The sequence below is a fragment of the Heloderma suspectum genome, chromosome 3, assembly GCF_057233095.1.
Source record: "Heloderma suspectum isolate Gila_16-S chromosome 3, 16-S_ref, whole genome shotgun sequence".
Lineage (NCBI taxonomy): Eukaryota > Metazoa > Chordata > Lepidosauria > Squamata > Helodermatidae > Heloderma > Heloderma suspectum.
In genome coordinates, this window is record NC_139460.1 from 9,767,658 (window position 1) to 9,792,081 (window position 24,424).

The following is a 24,424-nucleotide window of genomic DNA, read 5'->3' on the forward strand; positions in this document are numbered from 1 at the left end:
ATTTCATAAGCCAAAAACAAACCATGGCTTCTATTTGTGGTTTATAGCTGGTTCATTTGCAGGGATGGGTTTGGACGCAACAACAAGCCAGTGTTCAACAAACCACACCATGGCTTAGCATGATGTGCCAACCAGGCCATTATTAGTAATAACATTTATTCTTCTCTTAATTAACTTGAGATTGATTGGCCTGCTTGAGCTTGGTTTTGTGTGCTTGTTTTTGTTTGTTTTGCCCCATAGGAGCAGGAAAAGGAAGCTAGAAGCCGAAGTGCCTACATTTCCGCCTTGCCCAAATCCCCGCTGTGGTGGAAGGACTTTGACGGGGACGACGACGACGGCTCCTCAGGGAGTTGTGGGCATGACCCTGGGGGAGGGGGATCAAGCTCTTTTCATGGACTTGTCTTCTAGCAGGGCCATGTTTGCCCAAACCCAAATGGCTAACACTGTAACCATCACGCAAGGCTCCTCAGCGCTCAACCCTTCGGGCTTTGAATTCTTAAGAACAGGAGAACTAGGTGCACGGTGGGCAGAGATGGCGTCACAGAACGGTTTAATCCCCATGCCCATTGATGTCTGGGAACTGTGGTTTTCTGATGGGGCGATGGAGAGTAAATTCTCGGCCCCCTCACAGAGCTACACTTCCTAGGCTTTGCGGGAAAAAGGTGTAATACTGCCCAACTTAGTTTGCAGCTTATTGAGATATACCCACCTACATCCACTCTCCTTGTAGAAGCGTGGGAAATCCTCACGTGACGTCCCTTCATGGTCGTCTCTCCTGTCAATGCAGGGGGCGCAATACCATAAGCTGCACTTAATCTACGACTTAAAGAAATTGCTCTGTCATGTGACACCTTTCCACAGCAAAGCATGGGTGGGGTAGAGGGTGGAATCTTTGTGCTGGATGGACTGGTTGTTGTCCGTGGATATTTTGAGTGAAATAAAAGTGAAGGACACGGGAGCTTTTAGGATAAAACAACATGGAGGTTTATTTAGGTGAAAGGGCGAAGGAGTTGATGATCAGCTCCAGCTTTAGCTGGGATAACAGGTGGCCCGTGAGCCATGGGTGGCCCCTGGGGCCCCCACCAACAGTGCACCACCATTCGCAATGGCAGCAACAGCAACAAAAACCAGCCGCTTGCTACCGAATTTTGGTGGCAAACTGCTACAGAGTGGTAAAAGGGCCCAATTTAGCAGGAGAACAAGCTAAATTTGGCCTTTTTCTGCACCATATTGGTTTGCTCCTGAAATTCATCAGCAAACCACCGATTTATTTATTCAGTGTTGCTCCCACCGAATTCCATGGAGTGCTGCTGCAGCTCATGGGGCATCTGGGAGCGGCAAAAACACCCCTCAGATCCTCTGAAGTTGCCCATCCCTGCCCTCAGTTAAATATTAAAATGGCACACATACTGTTTGCCCCGCCTCTCCACCTTCCTTGTACCGGATCTTGAAGCTCCTGGACTTTCTCAACCATCCAACTTCACCCTGTCGCATACTGGGGCACCAGTTTTGCACTGATGGCAGTGCCGGGAAGGGTAACCTCAGCCTATGGGCTGCTGCAGCAAAAGAGCTGCCCTCTCCTCAGTGCTGACCTAGACAGCCACCTAGGGATGCTTCACGTTACGGCTGGTCCTGACCTGTATCTTCCCTATCAGGATTTTCCTTTTCTTTTTGTTAAGGAGTTGCAGTGTTGAGATGACAGTCCTGGTTGGGATCATTGTTTTCCCCACTCAGTGTGTTAGTAGGCTGTGGGTCATGTGGCTGTGTCTGAAGTATATTATGACAGAGGTTGGTAATTTATTTCTATCTATCTATCTATAGCTGATTTAAAAATCCATGGCTGTAACCCAGATGTGTTTCACTCTGGGAAATCCCTGCTAACGAGCTCAGTTCATTGGTTGTCCAAAACTAGGGTTACCGGCTGGTTAATATTTTAAATTTCTATACAGTGGAATATGCTAATATATACAAATGCAAAAATTACCTCTTTTTTGTGTGTGTGCCTTGAAACAGGACAGACCGGAGGAAGTCCTGTATAACACAGCGCATAGTTAAACGATGGGATTCACTACCACAAGAGGTAGGGATGGCCACCAACTTGGGATGGCTTTAAAAGGAGGATTAGACAAATTCATGGAGGAGAAGGCTATCAGTGGCTTCTATTTCTGATGTAGCTATATGTTACTTTCAGTATCAGAGGCAGTGTACCTGTTTATACCAGTTGCTGGGGAACATGGGTGGGAGGGTGCTGTTGCACTCATCTCCTGCTTGTGATTTTTCCACAGGCAGCTGGTTGGCCACTGTGTGAACAGAATGCTGGACTGGATGGACCCTTGGTCTGGTCCAGGAGGGCTCTTATGTTCTTGGGATGGGGGGAGAGAGTGAGCGGGGGGGGGGGTCAGATATGCACTGTCCAAGAGAGGTGTCCGCAGGCCCACCGGTGCCCATGGGCATCACACTGGAGACCCCAGCCAAAGGTGACGTTTTGCTACCAGCTGTTTCCCCAGCTGGTATGTGTCTGTGTGTGTGTGTTCTGGGGGCTGGAATGACAATACTGACCTGCTTTTATAGGGCTATCGTAAAGGGTTACTGATAATACTTAATATAGTGCTTTAGAGAACACTTAATTTATTTTTTATTTTTTATTATATATATATATATATATATATATATATATATATATATATATATATACACACACACACACACACACACACACACACCCTAAAACACAAGAGATAAAACAGATAAAAAGATTAAAACACCATATTAAAATTATGCTTTTGAAAAACACAATGCCAATAAAAACCATAACTGCTCAATCAAGGAATGCCTCCTGGAACATTGCTGTTTTCAAGAGGGCCCTGGAAGCAACACAACATTGGTGCCTGCCTGACCTTCAGAGGCACGGAGTTCCAAAGAAAGGGGGCCACCACACTGAAGGCTGTTCTCCTGGTGGACTCCAGTCGGGCTCTAGGTCCATGTGGAACCACCAGGAGCATGACCTTTGATGACCTCAGTGACCGGGCAGGTTGGTAAGGGCAAAGGCGCTCTCTCGGGTATCCTGGTCCCAAGTTGTTTAGGGCTTTGTGGACTAGTACTAATACCTTAAACCTGGCCTGGTAATGAACAGGCAGCCAGCGCAGTTCCCTCAGCAAAGGAGTTGCATGCTGAAAAGGGGCAGCTTCTGACAACAGCCAGGCTGCTGCGTTCTGCACTACCTCTAGCTTCAGGAGCAGTCAAAAGCAGCCCCACACAGAGCACACTGCAGTAATCCGGTCTTGAGGTTACTAGCACCTGGACCACCGTGGCCAAGCTATCCCTGTCCAGGAGAGGCCGCAGCTGGCGAATCAGCCGAAGCCGGTAAAAGGCACTCTGAGCCACCATGGCCACTTGGGCCTCCAGTGGCAGTGATGGTTCTAGGACTGCCCCCAAACTATGGACCCGATCTGTCAGAAGGAGTGCAACCCCATTCAGAACAGGGTTTATTATAAAGTAATCTTTACAATAAACTCTGTGCAGTAGACCAGTATGAACCACAAGGTGGATCTGGGGATAAGCTGAGACTGGAACCAGGGACAACTTAACTTTGCAGCTATCAGTTAGCTGGGAGACAGTCTCCTAGAGTGGCCTAGCAGAGCCTTGTTCTCCGCCACATAGACACATATGGGCCAGCATCAAGGTAGGCATGGTTGGGCACCTGCCGAGGGCCCACATACCACCAGGGGCCCACTGACAAGAGCCACCGGGAGTTGCTGCTCCTCACCATTGCACCCTGCTTGTTCCCCTGCCTCTCGCTCTGGCTCAGACTGGTGGTGGTGGTGAGGAGCAGGAGACGCCACTGACTCCTTGCTCACTGGCTCTCTGCCTGTCAAGCAAGCAAGAGGTAGCAATGCTGAGAAAGAGGAGGAGGAGCAAAAGCAGCTGGTGGCAATGGCAGGGAGAGGGAAGACTTGCTGAGGGAGGGGACCCATGGAGGGTGTCTTACCCAAGGGCCCTAAAAGCCTGGAGCCAGCCCAGCGTAGAATGAGTGCTCACAAAGAGAGTAACAGGGTGTTATGGAACTAGGAGATGAGTGTGCATTTCCCATGCCTTCATCTAGCCCACCGCATCTGTGTGATGCACGCTTCTCAAGCTCTGGAGGCATCAGCAGGCCTTCTATTTCCCATAGTTCCCTGCAGCGGTGCCTGTACTGTGTCCAATGGGAAGTGGAAGAGAGAAAGAAATAAGGGCCCTTTGGGGGGCGATGGTGAACCTGACCTGGACACTGTAGCCGGACTAGAACGGATTGCCCCTTAAGGTGCAATCCTACTCATGTTTAGACAGAAAAAAGTCCTACAACTCCCAGCATTCCCCAGCCAGCCATACTGGCTGGGGAATGCTGGGAGTCGCAAAACGTTTTTCTATCTAAATATGCATAGGATTGCACCCTTATTCTATTTTTTATTCACGTTTCTCTAAAAATAATCCCAAGGTAGATCATAAATATTAGACCCTATACTTCCCTAATACCGAGGTATTGTATGCAAAGCACAGTGAACAGTTAAAACTTAATGTATAGTTGCTTACTCAAATGTTATCAGCAACAACTCCCACAGAGGCCTGCTGCTAATTGCGGTAGTTAATAACACAGATACAATAGCATTGCTTTTAGGCACATATCACATTTATTAACAGCAAAAAAATTTTAAAAAGTGTTATCTAAGTTAAGCGTGAGATCAGTTTTACAGGATAAGTGTGTCAAAATAGCCTTTTAAAAAACTCATAAAGAATAAATTAATAATTTAAAGGATTAGAATCCACAGGGACTATAAAAATTAATAAACCCAGCGCAAATAGTGATGCCACGAGACAAAAACGCACTGTACACATTTTTAAAAAAGATTACTTTTGTCCCTCTAAAAAAAATGTTTCTATGAAATAAAAATACCCCATCCCACCCCAAACAGCCATTCATTTCAGAACATTCACAGCAAAGTAACAAAACTACATAGTTTCTTCGACGAAACACCGTTAAGATAAAGACTCCTGGTCAAAAATCTCTCATGACACCTAATGCAAAGAATTAGGCAAAGTTTATGAACGTTCGAATTCTTCCGTTATGTGGAACCTTGGTATTTTGAACCCTGGTTTCCGAATAGCTGGATTTGCTGTCTATTCATGTAGCTACCGTATCAATGTAGCCATTTTATAAATAGCCCTTTCAGTTATCCAAACATCTAGTTAGGTTTAGATCAGCTTTCCCCAACCTGGTGCCCTCCAGACATTTTGGACTTCAGCTCCCATCAGCCCCGGCCAGCATGGCCAATGGTCAGGAATTCTGGGAGCTGTAGTCCAAAATGTCTGGAGGTCACCAGATTGGGGTAAGTACTTTAGGTGTCTCCCAGGGCCCTTTGGTTCTGAAGTAAGAACGCGATCTGACTCCTAGGGCTCCAGCCAACTGAGGCAGTGAGCCACTGAAAGAAATGCAGGCCTGAATTTGGTGGTACGGATAGGTGCCTGCCACCAAAAGCTATAGCCCTCCATCTGCCTCTTCCTCTCCCCTGGGTAATGTGGAGTAATACAAAACCTATGATTCAGTGGTGCCAGATGATCAACGTGGAGTCCTCCTAGCAGACCTTTGAAACGGCTGTGTTTTGCTCAGAACGCTTGGGAAGTTGGGGCTTGGAGTGACAACTTCCATCTAGACAGAGAGAGGGGAGGAAGCCTTCTTCCACCACCCCCCTCCAGCTGTTGCCATGGCTGCTGCAGGAGCAGCACAAAACTAACTGCCCTGGTAGCGACTGAATTAGAGCTGAGAAAGCCGCCTCTCCAGAGGTTCATAGGATTGGCTCCAGGTTTGAGACCCTCTGCCTGAGTGCCATGGGGTCACTAGTGCCAGTTAGAAATTAACCAGCATGCCCTAAGGTTGCTCCCTGGCACTGTGGGGAATTCAGCCTACAGCTGGCATCAGGATTGGTGAACCCTGGCAGGGCACCAGGAGACGCCCGAGGATGACTGTGTTGGGCCTCACCATTCAGCATGTTCTTCCCACTGTGCGGTTTGCTTGTGAATCATTGGCCACGCTAGGAACCGCTATGGTGCTGCCCTCCCATGAACACTTGGCATGATACAACATGGCATGCTACTGCACCGAGGGACCCAGAACTCTCACCGCTCCTCATACAGGAGGTCTCAAATATTTAACAGGGTAGGTGGGTTTTTTCTTGTACATCTGTGAGAATTCTCATAGTTCAGCCCTTGGTGAGTTTTCCCCAAACCCACAAGTGACAGTCAAGGAAGAGGAGCAGGGATGGGAGAAGCTCACAGTGTGGGGAACATATGAAGTCATGTCTTATATTACTAGACATTCACAGCTAAAGGAAGAGGAGAAACAGGCTGGCAATTTCAATGCAACCATAGGGCCTTGGTTTGGAGCAGACTGCGGAAATGAGTGTTCCGGCAAACAATTCACAAGATCAACCTTTTACAAAGTTTTAAGGCAGGGGTGGGCAACTTGTGGCCCTCCAGATGTTTTGACCTACAGTTCCCATCATCCTTCACCATTGACTATGCTGGCTAGGGCTGATGGAAGTTCTAGGCCAAAACACTCCTGCTTTAAATAGGATTGCCTGTTTGGGTACCCTAAATGTCTGCACTCGTATTCTGATGTTTGGAATCCAAATTGCAGGCAGAGAGGCCCTAATCCAAGGGGAGAGGAGGCTGCTGCTTGTACCGCTCCTCTGACAATAGCATGGGAGGGAAACACATTAGTTGGCTTTCCTCAGATTACCAGAGGAGTCCCTGCACTGCTCGGGTGTCTTGGGAGTTGGCCCAAATGCAGGCCCCATTCTCACCAAGTTGCTAAACCAGTATTGGGGCGGCATCACTTCAGGTTGCAAGTGTGGGGCTCGCATGACTGAATGTCCATAAAAAGAAAATGCCCTGCACGTAGTAAATTAGCATGTCAAGGAGCAGGCTAGGCTAGAAATTGCCTTCCTAATTTCTAGTTTTCTACGTGGTGGGTCTTCCAAGAACCTGATTTAGGTTCTTGATTGCAAAAAATGAGATGTCACGGGTAAGTTGACCTTTATGTATGCTTCAATTTTTTGTAGGTGGTTGAATTTTTGAACATGGGGGAAAAGATTATAGACCTTTTTGAATTCAGTCCTAAACTTGATTTCAGTTCTGTTATGTAGCTGACACATCTGATAATGCGCCTGTTGCAGATAATGGCAGATTGCCTATCAGTTGCAGTGAAGGTTGGTTCACTTTTGTCATTATTTCTCTCCACACACATTCACTGTTTTTCCAACAGGTAGAATTGTCTCAGATTGGCTGAGAATTTTTTTCCACATGTATGTATGATATGATGGTGAAACTTCGGAACAGAGCTAGTCTTCACCACCCTAATCCATTCTGTAGCATCCACCATTTTCATTGACGCTTTTAACGGTGCTTAATTCTGCAAGACACAAGAGTGTCTTTTAATATTGGCTGCTATTATGCCATGATGCAACATTGTGTCAGATATAATTGCCTAACACACTTTCTCCAATCTTCACAACACCTGTGAGGTAGGGGATTCAAAAGTCACCTTTATCACAAAAGCAAAGGTTGGATGACACCAGGAAGTCATTGGATGCCATACTGTAAAGATTAGACTCTCTAAACATCAGCCCAGCACATTAATCCACAGGAGCCCAAACTCCTCATGAAGCAGAAGGCAGAACAAGTCGAGTGCTCCACAGAGCAGGTTAATTATCCAGCAAGAGGGAAGGGGACGAGAGGCAGAGCAGGGAAGAGAGTTGAGCCAAGTTAGGGATGTGAAGGAAAGAATGTCAGAATGGGAGGTTGAGGGGATGCATTTAACCCCCTTCAGGATGCTCAGCAGAACAAGGAATGACCTCGGGCTCAGTTGTCACAGAATTTTACCTAAAGCTAAATGCAGGTGCCATTCTAATGGCCAGCGCCAGGCCTGCACCGTGGGTATGTTGGGACTGACCTTGTACCTGGACTGCACCTCTTCAGACTGCAAGTGAGGGAAGAGGTGAATTGTATGACTGAACGTGCCTCCATGTATATCTACTAATAGTGAACTCACTTATCCAAGTACTGGATCTTCTGTAGCCAAAATGGCACCATTCAAACCAAAGAGGAAGGAACCCCAAGGTTTGCAGAGTAAACCTCTTTTGGGGGGAGGACGGACAGATGGATGGGGATGCAAAATAGCCCAATGGAGACTTAAGTATCTTCAGTAGCTACAGAAGGCTGGGGGATGCTTGGGGAGTAGAAGAAGGGGGAGAGAGAGGATGGCCTGTGCATGAACTGAGCCTCTAATGGCAAGTTTGTAGGCGATGCAAAAGTTTCCCACCAGTTGGTGAACTGAGGGGTTTCCTTTATCTTCTGTACCACAGAAGACGGTTGGTTGCCAGCTCTTTATCCCAGGAATGTATGCCAACTGCATTTTCCGCTCTGAACCAACACCATGCCCTGCCCTGTTGCTAATATTATACATTTTGAGAGGACCGAGAGAAAAATGGCGTGGGCCTAAGAAAATAAGTAGGAGGCTGTAACATCCAAATGGGACCTCTGTGGATAGAGGAAGTGTATCAGTGAATATCAGACAAACAATAGGGGCTTTCATGCCCAGTTTGCAAGCTTCCAGAGACGTCTTGTCAGCTGTGATTGGACCTGGGACGTTGGGCTGACTCGGCACAACAGGTCTTCAGTTCTTACGAGTTGTATCCCACTGAGCCCCAAGGTAGCAGTGTAAATACACCAGCTCTTCTCTACTGAAGGAAGATATAAATACACTTAAAAAAAAAAAAGGACAACAACTAGACATTGAAACAAATCCTTTTGTAAAAGGTACAGCTGTTTTAACAGTTACATCAGTGCACAAATCATGACATCGTATAGTTGGTTTTCACTGGTAATCCATGATAACCTGAACTCAAAACAGTGCAAGAAAGGGCACTCGGTGGGAGGGACAAATTGAGGCTACAATCCTAAGCAGTTTCTCTGGGAGTAAGCAGCACTCAACGCAACAGGACTTCCTTCTAAATAAACATGGCATAGGACATTAGGACTGCATTGTTTGTCACTGGCATATGGTTACAAGGTACAAAGATAAGTCAAAGCTCAGATGAATGATCTAACCTTCATCCTTGGCTCTTACTGGGGGGGCGGGAAGGGGTGTTGCCCAGGGCAGGCTGGCTTCAAGGAGCCAGTTGGGCTGAGGTGGGCAGGACTTACATGCAAAGCAGTAGCAGAGTTAACCATCAGCAAAGGATAGCAAGGAACACATTCCCCTCCATCCACCCCTCTAACCCACTAGGTCTTATCCACAAAAATGAGTAATCCTGAAGTAATGTGATTCTTTATCCATGTTGCTGTAATAACGTTATTAGGCCAACCAAAAGATCTAAAAATTCTGCAAGCTTTCAAGGTCCCCAGATTTCAAAAGCTTGTGCAGTTTTTTGGCTGATCTTTTGGTTGGCTTAATAATGGCCTTACAGCAACATGGATTTGGGAATTCTTCCTATGATTTTGCTTGTTTTGTGAGACTTGTTAATTCTTTATCACTTTCCTATACTGGGAAATCAACTCTGGTGCAGTGTCTTGGTATTTCTTCACAGTAGATGATTTTGCGCTTGCACCATCGGGGGGCTTACAAATATGCAGGTGGCTACTGGGAAGACATGGCAGGTGCCCATGGGGGTGGGGAGGCTGACTGCCCCTTTAGGAGAAGGGCCATAGCTCAGTAGCAGGGCACATGCTTTGCCTACAGAAAGTCCAAAGTTCAATCCCTGGCATCTCCAGTTAGGTAGCAACTGATGGGAGAGACCCCGGCTGGAGTCCCCAGAGAGTCACAGCCAGTGAGAGTAAACAACAGTGGGCTACATGGACTGGTGGACTCGGCCTTACGACAGCATCTTATGTACAGCTCTCCATGCAGTTACTACTTCATGCTGGGGGCTCTGGATGTGTTTCCAAGATTGTGGGGAAGGGCTCAATGTGGCCCAATATTAAATTAAAAGGGGATCCCAACTGAAAGACACAGTTTATGGATTGTACAGAATAGTAGAAGAACCAGAAACTTGCTGTCAGGGCTTGGCCTCTTGACTCTCAACCTCAACTCTGTCACCTCCTCTTCACACCCATTAGCACTCTGATCAGCCGGGCTTGGCTCTTCCGTCCACAGCAAACTCCTGCTCCCAAGGCACAACCAGCCAGACATGGGCAGTGAGTTGTTGGGTCCTAGAAAACAGGCTCCACGTCTCCCTCTTCTTTAACAGTTACCCTTGGCTACTACAGCAGCCCCTTTTTGTCCAATCATCTCTGGACAGGTTGGGCCAGCCTCTGGCCAATCTGGTGTGTGTGTCCCCCCGTGTCCATGTCCCCTTGTGCCCTCTCTTCTGGGGTCCCCGACTTGCATAAATATCATTAGATGAGGATGGATGAAATTACTACCACAGCCTTCCTCATCCTGGTACCTGCTAGATGCATTAGACTATGCTGTGCTCACTGGGGGATGCTTGGAGTTGTAGTCCAATGCATCCGAAGTGCACCAGGTTGGGGAAAGTTGTACTCAATGGAGGCTGGTGGCTCCAAAGTCGGTGGGGTGGTAAGTCCGCTCTGGGTTTCAGTCAGAACCAGTCAGAACTCTAAAAGAGCACCTTGGATAGCTTGACTGGTTCAGACTGAAACCCAAAGTGGATGCACCACCCCACTGACATCAGAGCCACCAGCTGCCACGGGCTGTACTATAACAAGAAGTTGCTAGAATTCACTAGTTACTACTTTAGGCAGAAAGGCAGGAGGCTACTCTTTCATGACTCCCCACCAGCCCAGCTGCTATAGTGCTTCTTTGCCTGCCTGCCTTGCCTTTGTGCTAATATGATCCCCAAGGGCTGACTTGGCTACACTAGTCACACAATGGCTGTGATTCTCATGTGAGAACCTGATGGTTTAAGACCACCCTTCCCCAACCTGGTGCCCTCCAGATATTTTGGACCAACTCTCATCAGCCCCAGCCAGCATAGCCAATGGTCAGGAATGCTGTGAGTTGTGGTCCAAAACATCTGGAGGATACCAAGTTGGGGAAGGCTATATTAAACTTTTATCAAGGGACAACTCACAACATCCACTTGGCATGTTGACCGCATGGGTAACCAGATCTATGCAGCCCTTCAGCATGGATCCAGCGCATGACCCAACTTGTATTGACAGTGCCACTGCAGTGGGGTAGCAAGGATGGTAGGCCCACCTTTGCCATTATGCAGACACAAACTAGGTACCTTTCAGGTTATCACCAAACTGGTTTTAAATCTAATGGGTGAACTAGATTCATTTGGGAGAGGGTATTTTTTAAGACCCAGACTAAGCATCAAGGCATCGAGCAATTTCAAATGCACTCCTTACAGCTGAATATTTGCAAATATTCAACGTTTGCCAGATTTTCCAGCTTGGACACTTTTAAATGTAACATTTCTAATTCGTATATGCATTTTGAAAATGTGACATTTTGATTCAAACTTCGAGTGCTCTAGGTCTGGCAAGTGCTTGCAACAGAATACTGGATCAAATGGACCTTTAACCCAACCTGACAGGACTCTGCTTATATTCTCATGTTCTCGGCCATGAATCTCATAACCGGTCAGACACCAAACTACTAAATACAACTGCACACCAGCTATCCAATACTGTCAAACATCAAAAGTTCAACTCAAATACAGGATATCAGATACAGATATCAAATATTCTGTCAATATTCAACAATATGCAAGTGTTCAGAAAATACCTGGAGAACATTCGACGTTAAGGTCTGCAAAGGAGAATCTTGAAGATAATTTTTGGGGTGTGTGGGAGAAAATTATGTTCAGCTCACTCAAACATCCGTTTTCAAGAAGCCGATATATGTCAATGAGTGATGATAATTTTCCTCCACTCCTGCCCCCACAAGGAAAACTCTATTAAGTGCTTTAGAGACAAGAATGCCTGCAATTTACACAGAAGGACAAAAAACAATGTCTCATTGAAAACTGAACAGAGTTACTGCCAATGGCTGGCTGTTTTTTTCCGTGAAAGGTTAGGAGGTGGAAGAGGGAGGCGAGGGCGAGACTGAACGTTCCAGAAGGCTGGAATTCTACCAAACGGGCATCAGTTTGGCGCAGAGGTGTATGTGTTAGAAGATGGTGAAGGCGGCAGGTACGCAGTGGGTTCAGCGATGATTTGCAAGCATGCAGTGTGTCAAGAATCCCGGTATTGCTATGTTGAATTTCTCAAATAACTTATCCAGCAGCTAACCCATAACAGCAGGAGCCCTGGCACCTTTAGCATGGGCACACAGTATCAGCCGTGTTAATGCCTGGAGTTAATTTTGCTTTCAAAACCAGACCCTCCCCATCCTTGTCCTGGTAGAACGACGGCAGGAGGCCCAGCCTTGGCGAATGGAACTACTTGGTCTTTGCCCTTCCAGAAGGCTTTCCTTCCACTCGGGTGTACCTCCTCCTGTTACTGCTTCACCACTTTGGTGGGCTCTGAAGACTGTCGGACATCAGTCCATTCCAGCATGGTGCTCTGCAAGGCTTGTGTCTTCTCTTTGTCAACTTGGACATAGTCAACCTTCTCGTCTGAGGCAACCGACGATGTGGAAGGCTGCCAGTGGAGAGGAAAGCACAGTATGGGTGATCTGGTTGTATATCAGCCTCCCTCAACCTGGGTTCCCTCCAGATGTGTTGAACCACAACTCCAAGAATCCTGGGAGAATCCTACAACTCCCAACTCCTACAACTCTAGGAACTGTAGTCCAACACATCTGGAGGGAACCAAGTTGGGTTAGGCTGCTGTATATCAACACCAAAACAGAAGAAACCTCCAGCCAAAGGTTTGGCTGTTTGCTTCAAATCAAAACATAAAATCTAGGCTGTCCTCCCGCCTCATCACCCCTTGGCTCTCTCAAACACAGCCCCTGCCCCCCCACCCCCCGACTCAAGTCCACACTGGGTCTTTGCACTGGTGGCGACCAGAGGTATGTCTGGCAGGAATTCAATCAATGCACCATCAGCCATCTCTGATCAAAAGAGGGAACTGTAGGGAGTCCAGCTGCATTGGCAAGGAACCCCCTTTACACTCACAGGCCAGAGCAGTTCATGTGCTCCCAGACCCCTATAAAAGCTTCTGGGTTAGGTTTGCCTCCTGGTTTTTGTGGCGAGATGACTTTGCTCTCTCACTGTGGACTCCACCGGCCACACACCTTGTTTCCAGATCTTGTGTGTGGGATGAATTCCCTTAGCCAAACTGACTCTGTACTTCCTAGTACTTCCAGCTATGTAATTCAGATAACTGGGACCATAAATAATACATTGAAAAAAATAATTCCTGACTTCCATCTCTAGGCCATCTGACAGGATAAGTTGTTTGTCCATGGAAATAATTTCCCAGGTCCCCTGGTCTTTGGAGGTGAAGCAACCTTCCTCCGTGGTGATGCCACACCCTCCCCAGAGATGTTGGCCCTGCGCTTACACTATTAGTGTTTCTGTGCCAGGTGAAGATAATTTCCTTGTGCTTTTGGTTTGAATTCTACCTACAAATGCGATTTCGCTCTAGCTTGCTGGGGCTCTAGTGTTGCTTTAGTGCTTCTTTTACCTCTTGATGCTGTCAGGATCAGTTTACAACATTTGTTTTTTATTGTCACGTTCTTTGACCAGTTTGAACATCAATATGGAAAAGCGAAATATACATGTTTCAAACAAACACTGATAAATAATAATAATAATAATAATAATAATAAATAATAATAAAGAAATTGTATCTCCCACACCCTGCACATTCCCTGACATGACAGAAGCTGAGATAATTGCTTTTAGCAGAAAAGTGAAATAAATCAAAAGCTCACTCCAGAACAGGTCGCAACTCACACTACAGCAGTGCCCAGTCTGAAAAGCGGTGAACGTAGGAATCTGCCTTGCACCAAGTCAGACCATGGGTCCACCTACCTCCGTGTCATCTGCACGGAACGGCAGCTGGCTCCCCGGGGTTTCAGACAAAAAGTCTTTTCTGGAACTACTCGGAGATGCCAGGGATTGAACCTAGGACATTCTGCATGCAAAACAGGTGACCTGCTACTGGGCTATGGAAGTAAATCTCTCTCTCACACACACACACACACATCTACCCTGCAGCTCAGCTTCTATCAAGGTGTCAGGGACCATGCAGGGTGTTTGCTTTTCCCCTGGAATTGATATTTTGAGGTACCCTTCCATTTAGTTATTATAGCTAGTAGGTGCTGATCAACCCATCCTCCATCCACCCCTTTCTGAAAAAGCAGCAATGGCAAAGAGCTTGCTTGAACAGGGGGTGGGAATCCTGGGGCCCATCCGCAGCCCTTTTGATTAATGCAAAGGATTTCGAGAAGGGCTATACCTTTCTGTGTGGACTAGGTGAGCTTGGCTGGAAGTCCAGGGCCAGGTAATCGACATTTCCTGTGCTCTTTTTCATGGCTGGGCTGTTAGTGCCACTGGGAATGGGAGATGCAGAGACTGGGTTTTGCTAAAAACAGATGATAGGGAAGGAATAAATAAAGTGAAAAAGACACATCCAAACAATGTGACCAAACCTGCATCCAGTACTGCAGCGGAGACAGGAATCACAGGGATGCAGCGCTGGCACTTTTTATTAGCAGGGATGCTGACATCATCTCCCTGCCCTCCCTCTCCCTCTCCCCCACCCCCCATTCCCTGTTCCCTCTGAGCTTAAGTGCAATCTTCACAGTAGCTGGCAGGGGGCGGGACAGAATTTTCCCAACAACAATATATTGTTCCCTGATGTAATGCAAAGTATTTTGGGGTGAGTGGCTTGAATGGACAATTAAGGCCTGTGGCTTGAATGGACAATTAAGGCCCATTCGTTCTACAAAAGACCTGTTCCTGGTGGAGATGAAAACCTCTAGAACTGGTTTGCTGGTATGGATTCACACCTGCATTTTTGGACTCTCCTTGGGGGTGTGGCCATGGGAGTGCCTGCACTTCAAAATTTACCACTACAGTACAGCCTGCAAAGGTAGAAGCATAAGAGGAACTCTATTGGATTGGGCCACGGCTCTGTTTAGGCCAACATCCTGTTTCTGTCAGTGGTCAGCCAGATACTTCTGGGAAGCTCCAAACTGAGCATGAAGAGAGCAGGTCCTCTCTGCCATTTGCTCCACATGCAACGTATGCAACTGGCAGTCAGAGGTACGGCGCCACTCAACCTGGAGGTTTCATCTAGCTGTCGTGACTGGTGGTGTAGTGGAGGTGGAATGCAGGGGAACACAGCTCCAGGACTATTTTCGGAGCAGGAGCAACAGCATCATTTGCTGGAGCACAAGGGCAACTTCTTCCTCCAGCAACTGAATGAGGTGATAACGTGGCTTTCATGTTTACTATTGCTCGTGATGGATTAGCCTAGAGCAGGAGTGGGCAACCAGGTCCCCTCCAGATGTTTTGGACTTCAACCTTCATCATCCCCAGCTAGCATGGCCTGTGGTCAGGGATGATGAAAGTTGTAGGCCAAGACGTCTGGACCATAGATTGCCTATCCCTGGCACAGAGGAAGCCAGGGAATGAAGAAAATAATCAAGCAAAGGCTGGGTACATCTTTCCTTTCCTTTGATGGGTTTCCTAATTCATGCTAGCAGTTTAAACAGCAACATTTCTTTGCAAGATTGTTTGCATTTCTCATTAAAAGCTGTAAGTTCCCTTTCAGTTGGTTGAAGATCCTTTGTTAAAGCTCGCTGTGTTTTAGAAGTCAGAGGAAAAAAGCCTCCAGATGCTAGAAATGAGATTTATTCCAGGCCTGATGCATTTCGGAAAAAAATCCTTCCTTGGGGACCTGTTTTTGGCAACAATTCTCAAATGCTCTGAGAGAGCCTGTTGTGACAATGATGCCAGGCAGAAAGGGGAGACTAGATTTCACCCATCACTTGGCTCCCTCTAATACTGATGATCAATGGAAGAACTAATAAAACAGACACAAGTCTAATCCTTCATAAGGCGGGCCTTATAGGTATGAATTTTAAAAGGCACATTGGAAATGGCCTCTGAGAGACCACCTGGGCACTATGGAACAGATGTACTCAGTACAATAGGGGTGGGCAACTTGTGACCCTCCAGATGTTTGGGCTAACAGCCAATGGTGAAGTGGAGCGAAGGCTCTTAGGGATGCAGTTTTTTTCATTAGCAGGGACGCTGATGTCACCCCCCACCCCGCTCCACCCCGGAATTCCTGGTTCCCTCTGAGCTTAGCTGCAATCCTCACAGTAGCTGGAGGAAATTAATTTTCTCCACAACAAAATATAGTTGTGAGCTACCTTTGTTTTAATGCAAAGTATTTTGGGGAGGCCTGGTCTTCAATGGGCAGTGAAGGTGAAAACATCTGGAGGGCCCCAGTTGCCCACCCCTGCAGTACAAGAAAGAGGAACCTGCATGGTAGGGTATGGATTCTTCAGGGGTTTACCATGGCCACATAATTTTCTTCACTGTCTCCTGAGTCAGTGCTGGTGATGCTCTGGGTAGAGATGGGACGACAGTACTGGGAAAAGTTGGAGTTGAAAGTCTGGCTGTAATGAGTTGACAAGAGAAGAGATTATTGTTAGTCTCCACATGGCTTCTGTGTTATTGAGGAAACGGATTCGCAAAGCTGAATCTTCCAAGCTGAATGACACCGAGAAAGGCAGGATGAGGGCACAGAATCAAGGATCCACAACTCCATGTAGTCTGTGGATGCCACAGACCTCATGGTCAGGGCCACCAACTAAGCACATGTGTTCGTGGCGCCATGCAGATAATGTCTTCAGTGCCCACCATAAACAGGAGAGGCCCAGAGTGGCCCAACGGAAGAGTGAAGCAGGACAGGGATGCTCAGGGTGGAGCACTTCATGGGTGGCGGGGCGGCGGGGAGGGAGGAGATCCTGCCGGGCTGACCTAGATCTCTGGTCCTTTACAGATATTCTCTGAGGAGACTGGAGTTGGAGGCTGACCCATCTCTGTGTCAGAACTGGCTCGTTCATTCATTTGTTAACTGAAAGATTAGTGGGTCAAGGCCATCTAGGGATTAGTGGGTCACCTCGCTCTTTCGGGAAGGGGTCATAACTCAGTGACAGAACACATGTTTTACATACAGAAGATCCCTGGTTCTGTCCCTGGGATCTCCACCTAAAACCATCACAGGTAGCAGGGCTGAGAAAAACCCACTGCCTGAAGCCTTGGAGAGGTGTAACCAATCAGAGTAGACAATGCTGCAATAGATGGACCAACAACCTGACTCAATCTAAGGCAGTGTCATTTTTCCATATATAATGCTGGTAACCCAATGCTGTCTACAGCAGCCTTCCTCAACCTGATGCCTTCCAGATGTTTTGAACTTCAACTCCCCTCACCCCAGCCAACATGGCCAATGGTTAGGAATGCTAGGAGCTGTAGTCCAAAACATTTAGAGGGCCCCAGGTTGGGGAAGGCTAGTCTAGAGAGCTTAAGGTCTGGATATCTGGCAACCACATTCATCTGTAGCTTGGTAAGGCACAGCCCCATATCTCTGGCATCAAGACGATCATGTCTCTGTGGGGCTGGAGAGACCACAATATATTCTTCATATGTTTAGGCAACTCACCCTTGAACCCCATAAGGTTCTTTACTCCTGCAACTCAATCAGGGAGATTCTTCCAGACATTCAGCCTTAAAAATCTCCACTTAAAGAGGCAGGTTATTTTGAGGGCTGACTTGGCCTGTGAGAAGTGATGGGAGGGGTTTAAAGAACAAAACAGCTACCCAACCTCATACTCACCCAGGCCTGGACCAGGATTTGGTGATGGGCGATTTAAAGGGAAGCTCGTCGATGACTGTGTTGTTCCTCAAGTCCAGTGGTGTTGGCTTTGCTGGAGGAGAAAGAGTGCCGAGTCAGAGCTGAGCAACTGTGTAATGGACTCCTTGGACGGAATGACCAAAATCACCACGTTTCCCTTGAACCCTTAGTGGGGAAGGAGCTGTGGATGCGCAGGGCTTACCTTTGCGATCTGGTTTGAGGTTGCGGTTGACTGGTGGGGGCTGGATTTCACTCATCCGCCGGTGCAGCTGGGAACTGTTGCTGCCTTTATGAACTGGGAAAGTAGAAGAGGACAGCCCCATCATGTCCAGGTGATGTGGCCCAGGGCTCATAGGGATGTAGAGCTGTTGGGAGTTGTCATTCGACCTCTCCGTGTTAAGCAGGATCGAGGAACCTGGGTTCATGGGGACATAGTTGTCCTCTGAGTCGGCACTGTGAGAGCGAGACACCGTAGCTTTGTTTTGCTGGGAAGGGAGTAGAAAGCAACGTGTAAACAACAGCAGAGCCGGGGGGGAAAGGATGCGGAGAACCGATGCTCAGTTTCACGGCAAGCGAGGTCTCCAGAATTGTTCCAGGACAGCATTCTGAGAATCCCAGATTTAAGTTTAAGAACACACACACCAAGTTTGTAGCCGTTAGGATTCCAAAGAACAGGTTGTGTGGGGAGTGCTTTGTAAAACAGCAGAAACTGAAGCAAGTACATGTGTGTGTGTGAGTGTGAGCTAAGAGAGAAAATAGAACAATTCCCAGAGGGTGAAGTGGCAAACTTTCAGTGACAGGATGCAGTTCCTCGTCTCCCTCAGCACCTATTCATGGTTTATTTAATGTACATATAGCCATGTGTATGCCATGAACCATATTCTAGATCAGGAATGGCAAGTGGCCCCAGGAATTCTATTTATTTATTTGATTTGATTTGTATCCCGCCTTTCCACCAAGAAAATGGTGCTCAAGGCTGCTAACAATAATAACCAAAAATGTTAAAATAAAATTGGTTAAAATAATTATACAACAAATCCATTAAGAACACAATTAAAAACACAATTAATAAAATAATAAAATCAGCACCCAACCCAACAGAACAGCTTACATCTGAAAGACCAGCTTGGACAAAAATGTCTTTGCCTGTTGCCAGAAGGACAACAGACAGGGACCCAACCTCGCCTTCCTTGGCTGGGAGTTCCAGAGGCTGGCAGCTGCTACCTGGAAGACCCTGTTTTCTCTCTACACCAAACATGCCTCTGAAGGCGGTGGAAGCGAGAGAAGGGCCTCCCCCAAAGATCTTAAAACCCGGGCTGGCTCATATGGGAGACGGTGGCCTTTCAGATAGCCTAGTCCCAAGCTGTTAAGGGCTTATAGACTATAATCAGCACTTTGAATTGCGCCTGGGAGCATATGGCTGGCCAGTGAAGTTTTTGTACCAAAGGAGCCTGGCCATAGCATTCTGGGCTAGCTGAACTTTCCAAACAGTTCTCAAAAGCAGCCCCAACGTATTATCCAGCCCTATCAAATTTGAATCAAAACATTTAAAATAATGGTTTTAAAAAATGCTCCTTAATATCCTCCAACTGAGTGCATAATGAATAGAACGAACAAGGGAAATTCAACTTGGGCCAGCTAATCGAGCACCAATAACTTACCAGATATGAACTGAGCCCGACATTCACAGATTCCGCAGACTGAACTGCAGCAGTGCTGCTGTGCTGGGGATATTCGTAGGTCTCGCAGGAAGAAGCTAAAAGCAGGGACATTGGGATTACAGTTAATGAACAGTAAACAGGCTTCTCAAGCTGTTCAACTCAATGGGTGCCCCATTGCCTTTTAGGTGGACCTAAGGCTCTGGAGTGTGGATGATGTAAAGCAGCATTCCACAACCTGGGGCCCTCCACATGCCTTGGACTACAACTCCCACCCTCACCTGCTGGATGGGGATGATGGGGGCTGTAGTCCAACACATCTGGTGGGCACCAGGTTGTGGAAGGCTGCTCTAAGGGCTGGATGCACTCATTTGGTACATAGTACTCTCTATATATGGGAAAGGAGTACGACAAGGCTGCATATTGTCGCCCTGCTTATTTAACTTATATGCAGAGTACATCATGAGAAACGCTGGGTTGGATGAATCACAAGTCGGAAATAAGATTGCCGGGAGAATTATCAACAACCTCAGATACGCAGATGATACCACCCTAATGGCAGAAAGCGAAGAGGATCTCAAGAGCCTCTTGTTGAGGGTGAAAGAGGAGAGTGCAAAAGCTGGTTTGAAACTCAACATTAAAAAAAACCGAAGATCATGGCATGTGGCCCCATCACTTCCTGGCATATAGAAGGGGAAGAAATGGAAGCAGTGACAGATTTTATTTTCTTGGGCTCCAAGATCACCGCAGACGGTGACTGTAGCCATGAAATTAAAAGACGCTTGCTCCTTGGGAGGAAAGCTATGGCAAACCTAGACAGCATAGTAAGAAGCAGAGACATCACCTTGCCAACAAAGGTCCGTCTAATCAAAGCTATGGTTTTCCCAGCAGTAACGTATGGTTGTGAGAGCTGGACTATAAGGAAGGCTGAGCGCCGAAGAATTGATGCTTTCGAACTGTGGTGCTGGAGAAGACTCTTACGAGTCCCATGGCCTGCAAGGAGGTCAAATCAGTCCATCCTAAAGGAAATCAACCCTGAGTGCTCCTTGGAAGCTCCTTGGAAGGACAGATACTGAATTTGAAGCTCAAATATTTTGGCCACCTAATGCGAAGAGAAAACTCTCTGGAAAAGACCCTGATGCTGGGAAAGACTGAGGGCAAAAGGAGAAGGGGACAGCAGAGGACGAGATGGCTAGATAGCATCACTGATGCAATGAATATGGACTTGAGCACGCTCCGGGAGAGAGTGCAGGACAGGAAGGCCTGGCGCGCTATGGTCCATGGGGTCACGAAGAGTCGGACACGACTGAACAACAACAACTCTCTATGTAAGTTGAGCGTAGAGGCAACCTAAGGAAGGTGATAGAAGGGGCAGGGGCATTTCCGTGCACAAGCTTCTACTGCATTAGTATCAGTCTGCCCTTCCCCTGCAGCGATCCTGAGCTGGAGAAGCAGGTGCTGTAGACAGTGGAACCTTTGCAAATATTCAGAATTTGCTAAAATTTCAGATTTTGCAATTAACATTTGGAATGCAACATTTCAAACTCAAAATTCGAATGCCACTAACCTGCTGATATTTTCGGGTTTGTTGTTGTTATTCATCTTTAAATTTGGCAAGCATCCAATACGGAAGCACACATGCTTGCACTTACCATACCCTAAATACCATTCTATGCTGTCTGTCAAATGCTAAATACCAGACCTGGTTCGCACATAATGACAACCCAGAGTATGGGTTGAGTATGGGCTGTTGAATCCAGGTTTGTCATTACATGTGAATCTGGAATTATGGGTTAGCTGTGGATTGTTGTTACATGTGAACGCAGAACCATGGGTTGTTTAGGGATTGTTTTGCCTGGCTACAGCGACAGCGTGTAAGAGTGGTGGCTGCTCTACCTGCCAGTATTTCAGCACCGCAAAGACATTTGGGATACAGGGAGGAAGCTGGCCAAGGTGGAGGGAATCAAACCAGCCAGGAACTGAAAAAACAACCTGCACTTTGCACAATCATCTAGAAGGCAAATCACTGGTAAACTCTGGGTAAGGCAATAACCCATACTCTGCATTGTCATTACGTGTGCACCAGGCCATAATCTACCGTTGAATCTTGAAATCAGATGTCAAATTTAAAAATCAAATATTGATGTCAAACATCAAATATTCCATTCTTTACTGGCAAATATTCTATCTGGGATGGCTAACCCAGAGTTAAAAAAAAACCTGGAGTTCAAAACCCAGCAATAAACCATGGATCAAGGACATTCATTCTGGCTCCTGCAAGATATGGTAAAATGTATGAGCCATTTTCATCTAACACACAAGTATTATGGAAATGTTCAGGTCTGTGTGTCATGCAAATGCTATGCTTGAGTCCACGTGCTCTATATCTGGTAGATGACCGAGTCAGTTTATATCCGAAAATATAGTTCTGGCTCCCAGTCCAGTCTCTCGAGAACAGTGTACCCTTCAGGATATGCAAACTGACCATTGATCCTGAAGTATGTTTGTGTGTGCCCTGCTCTCCCCATCCCTGTCTATCAAGGGACAGATAAAACATAAAGCATGTATCTCCTGCATGAGCCCAGGGATCCAGCTGCTGGAGCACGCTGTATCTAACAGGGGCCCGCCAGATGTTTCTAGGATGCCCACAGGACCAAGGCAACAGCTCCAGTCATTTTATCTATGATGGCTAATACACCCATTCATACCCACAATTTCCATGTGCATGGTAATGGAAAGATAAGGAGAGAAGAAGGCAATGCAGCTCGAACCCCTAAGATACGTTTTGGCAAAACTCACAGGGCTCCTTCATCTTATATCCTCACACTTCCAGAAATGCCCAGGAGGGATAGATTACAGGTTTGTTCCCTGCCCTTAAAGCTTTCAATCAAACCAGGGACAGCAACATTTGCCTTTTGCCTTATTATTGTTTCTCATTTTATTTTGTTTATTGAATGCATTTTATAGCCCGCCTGTCTTCCATCATGGAAGCTCAGGGTGGTGTACATGGGGCTTGCAGGTGGATTCCCATGCAGGCACTGATGAGACTGATAGCCACTTAGCTTCAGCAAGGTGACTATCGTGTGCCCTCAGACCAGCTAGTACAGAATTTTTAAATTGCTCTGTAGGTTACCATTATTTTAGAGCACAATCCTATGCATGTTTAGACAGAAAAGAAGTCCTACAACAGCTGGCTGGGGAATGCTGGGAATTGTGGGACTTTTTTTCTGTCTAAACAGGCATAGGATTGCACCCTTATTGTATTTATTATTTATTACATTTCTATACCGCCCAATAGCCAAAGCTCTCTGGGCAGTTTACAAAGATTAAAAACATTAAAAATACAGTATACTGGTATACAGTATACCATTACTCCATATGCATCATTGTTGTTGTTGTTGTTCAGTCGTTCAGTCATGTCCGACTCTTCGTGACCCCATGGACCATAGCACGCCAGGCCTTCCTGTCCTGCGCTCTCTCCTGGAGATATGCATCATACTCCATCTGAATTCCAGTTTAGGACCATTTCTGGAATGAATTCAGTCAGTTATTTTCATTATTTAGCCACTGGCCATTACAAGACTCCTGGAGTGGCGGGGAGGGAAATTACAATCCAGAAAGCAAAAAAATCTGAGATCAGTCCACTGTGATGAGCCAGTGTGGTGTAGTGGTTAGAGTTCTGGACTGGGACTCAGGGAGATCTGGGTTCTAGTCCCTACTCAGCCATGAAGTTCGCTAGGTGACTTTGGGCCTGTCACTGACTCTGAGCCTAACCTACCTCACAGGGCTGTTGTGAGGATAAAATGGAGAGAAGCAGGATCATGTGAGCTGCCTTGGGTTCCTTGAAGGAAAAAAAGGTGGGGATATAAATGTAATAATAAATAAAATAATAAATTATAATGAAGTAATAATTATTAATTCTAATACAGTAATAATTAACAAATCCATAAAATAAGCCTTTAAACCAGGAGTGGGCAACTTCCAAGAGTCTGGGGACCAATCTGTCACCCCCAGAACCCACCGTGAGGTGCGCGTGCACACACACACACACACCATGGCTGGAATCACGACTGCAGATGACACAAAATTGGGTGGGACAGCTAATACCTTGGAAGACAGAAACAAAATTCAAAGTGATCTTGATAGACTGGAGTGCTGGGCTGAAAACAACAGAATGAAATTTAATAGGGATAAATGCCAAGTTTTGCATCTAGGAAAAAGAAACCACATGCACAGTTACAAGATGGGGGATACTTGGCTCAACAACACTACAAGTGAGAAGGATCTTGGAATCGTTGTAGATCACAAGCTGAATATGAGCCAACAAGGTGATGCGGCTGCAAAAAAGGCAAATGCTATTTTGGGCTGCATTAATAGAAGCATAGCTTCCAAATCCTGGGAAGTACTAGTTCCCCTCTGGTTAGGCCTCAGCACTGGTTAGGCCTCAACTGGAGTACTGTGTCCAATTCTGGGCACCACACTTCAAGAAGGATGCAGACAAACTGGAGAGGGTTCAGAGGAGGGCAACAAAGATGGTCAGGGGACTGGAAACAAAGCCCTATGAAGAGAGACTGAAAGAACTGGTCATGTTTAGCCTTGAGAAGAGAAGACTGAGGTGAAATAGGATAGTGCTCTTCAAGTACTTGAAAATTTGTCACAGAGAGGAAGGACAGGATCTCTTCTCCCAGAATGAAGGACACGGAATAATGAGCTCAAGTTACAGGAAACCAGATTCCAGCTGAACATCAGGAAAAACGTCCTGACTGTTAGAGCAATACGACAATGGAACCCATTCCCTAGGGAGGTGGTGGGCTCTCCCACACTGGAGGCATTCAAGATGAGGCTGGACAGCCATCTGTCGGGGATGCTCTGACTTGGATTCCTGCATTGAGCAGGGGGCTGGACTCGATGGTCTTATAGGCTCCTTCCAACCCTACTACTCT

At 46.7% G+C, this 24,424-nt stretch overlaps 2 protein-coding genes across 6 annotated transcripts in view; one reads left to right on the top strand and one right to left on the bottom strand.

Annotated features, from left to right (window-relative positions):
• USP35 (ubiquitin specific peptidase 35) overlaps positions 1 to 1,975 on the top strand; it is a 29,349-nt gene extending 27,374 nt beyond the window's left edge. The window contains exon 10 of the mRNA XM_084842481.1: positions 241 to 1,975. Coding sequence (XP_084698607.1) covers positions 241 to 408 — 168 coding nt within the window. The 3' untranslated portion in view covers positions 409 to 1,975. The remainder of the gene's footprint in view (positions 1 to 240) is intronic.
• A 2,677-nt stretch (positions 1,976 to 4,652) lies between these two features.
• The window catches only part of GAB2 (GRB2 associated binding protein 2), a 186,749-nt gene continuing 166,977 nt past the window's right edge, over positions 4,653 to 24,424 (bottom strand). For 4 of the 5 annotated variants that reach the window (XM_084842487.1, XM_084842486.1, XM_084842484.1 and 1 more), the window contains 6 exons: positions 19,485 to 19,579; positions 18,026 to 18,308; positions 17,806 to 17,896; positions 16,480 to 16,582; positions 14,410 to 14,535; positions 8,823 to 12,642 (listed from right to left, as the gene is read on the bottom strand). In XM_084842487.1, the coding sequence (XP_084698613.1) occupies positions 12,499 to 12,642; positions 14,410 to 14,535; positions 16,480 to 16,582; positions 17,806 to 17,896; positions 18,026 to 18,308; positions 19,485 to 19,579 (842 nt within the window). In that variant the 3' untranslated portion in view covers positions 8,823 to 12,498. Of the gene's footprint in view, positions 12,643 to 14,409; positions 14,536 to 16,479; positions 16,583 to 17,805; positions 17,897 to 18,025; positions 18,309 to 19,484; positions 19,580 to 24,424 lie in introns of all 5 variants that reach the window. The other variant, XM_084842482.1, reaches the window with a different exon arrangement.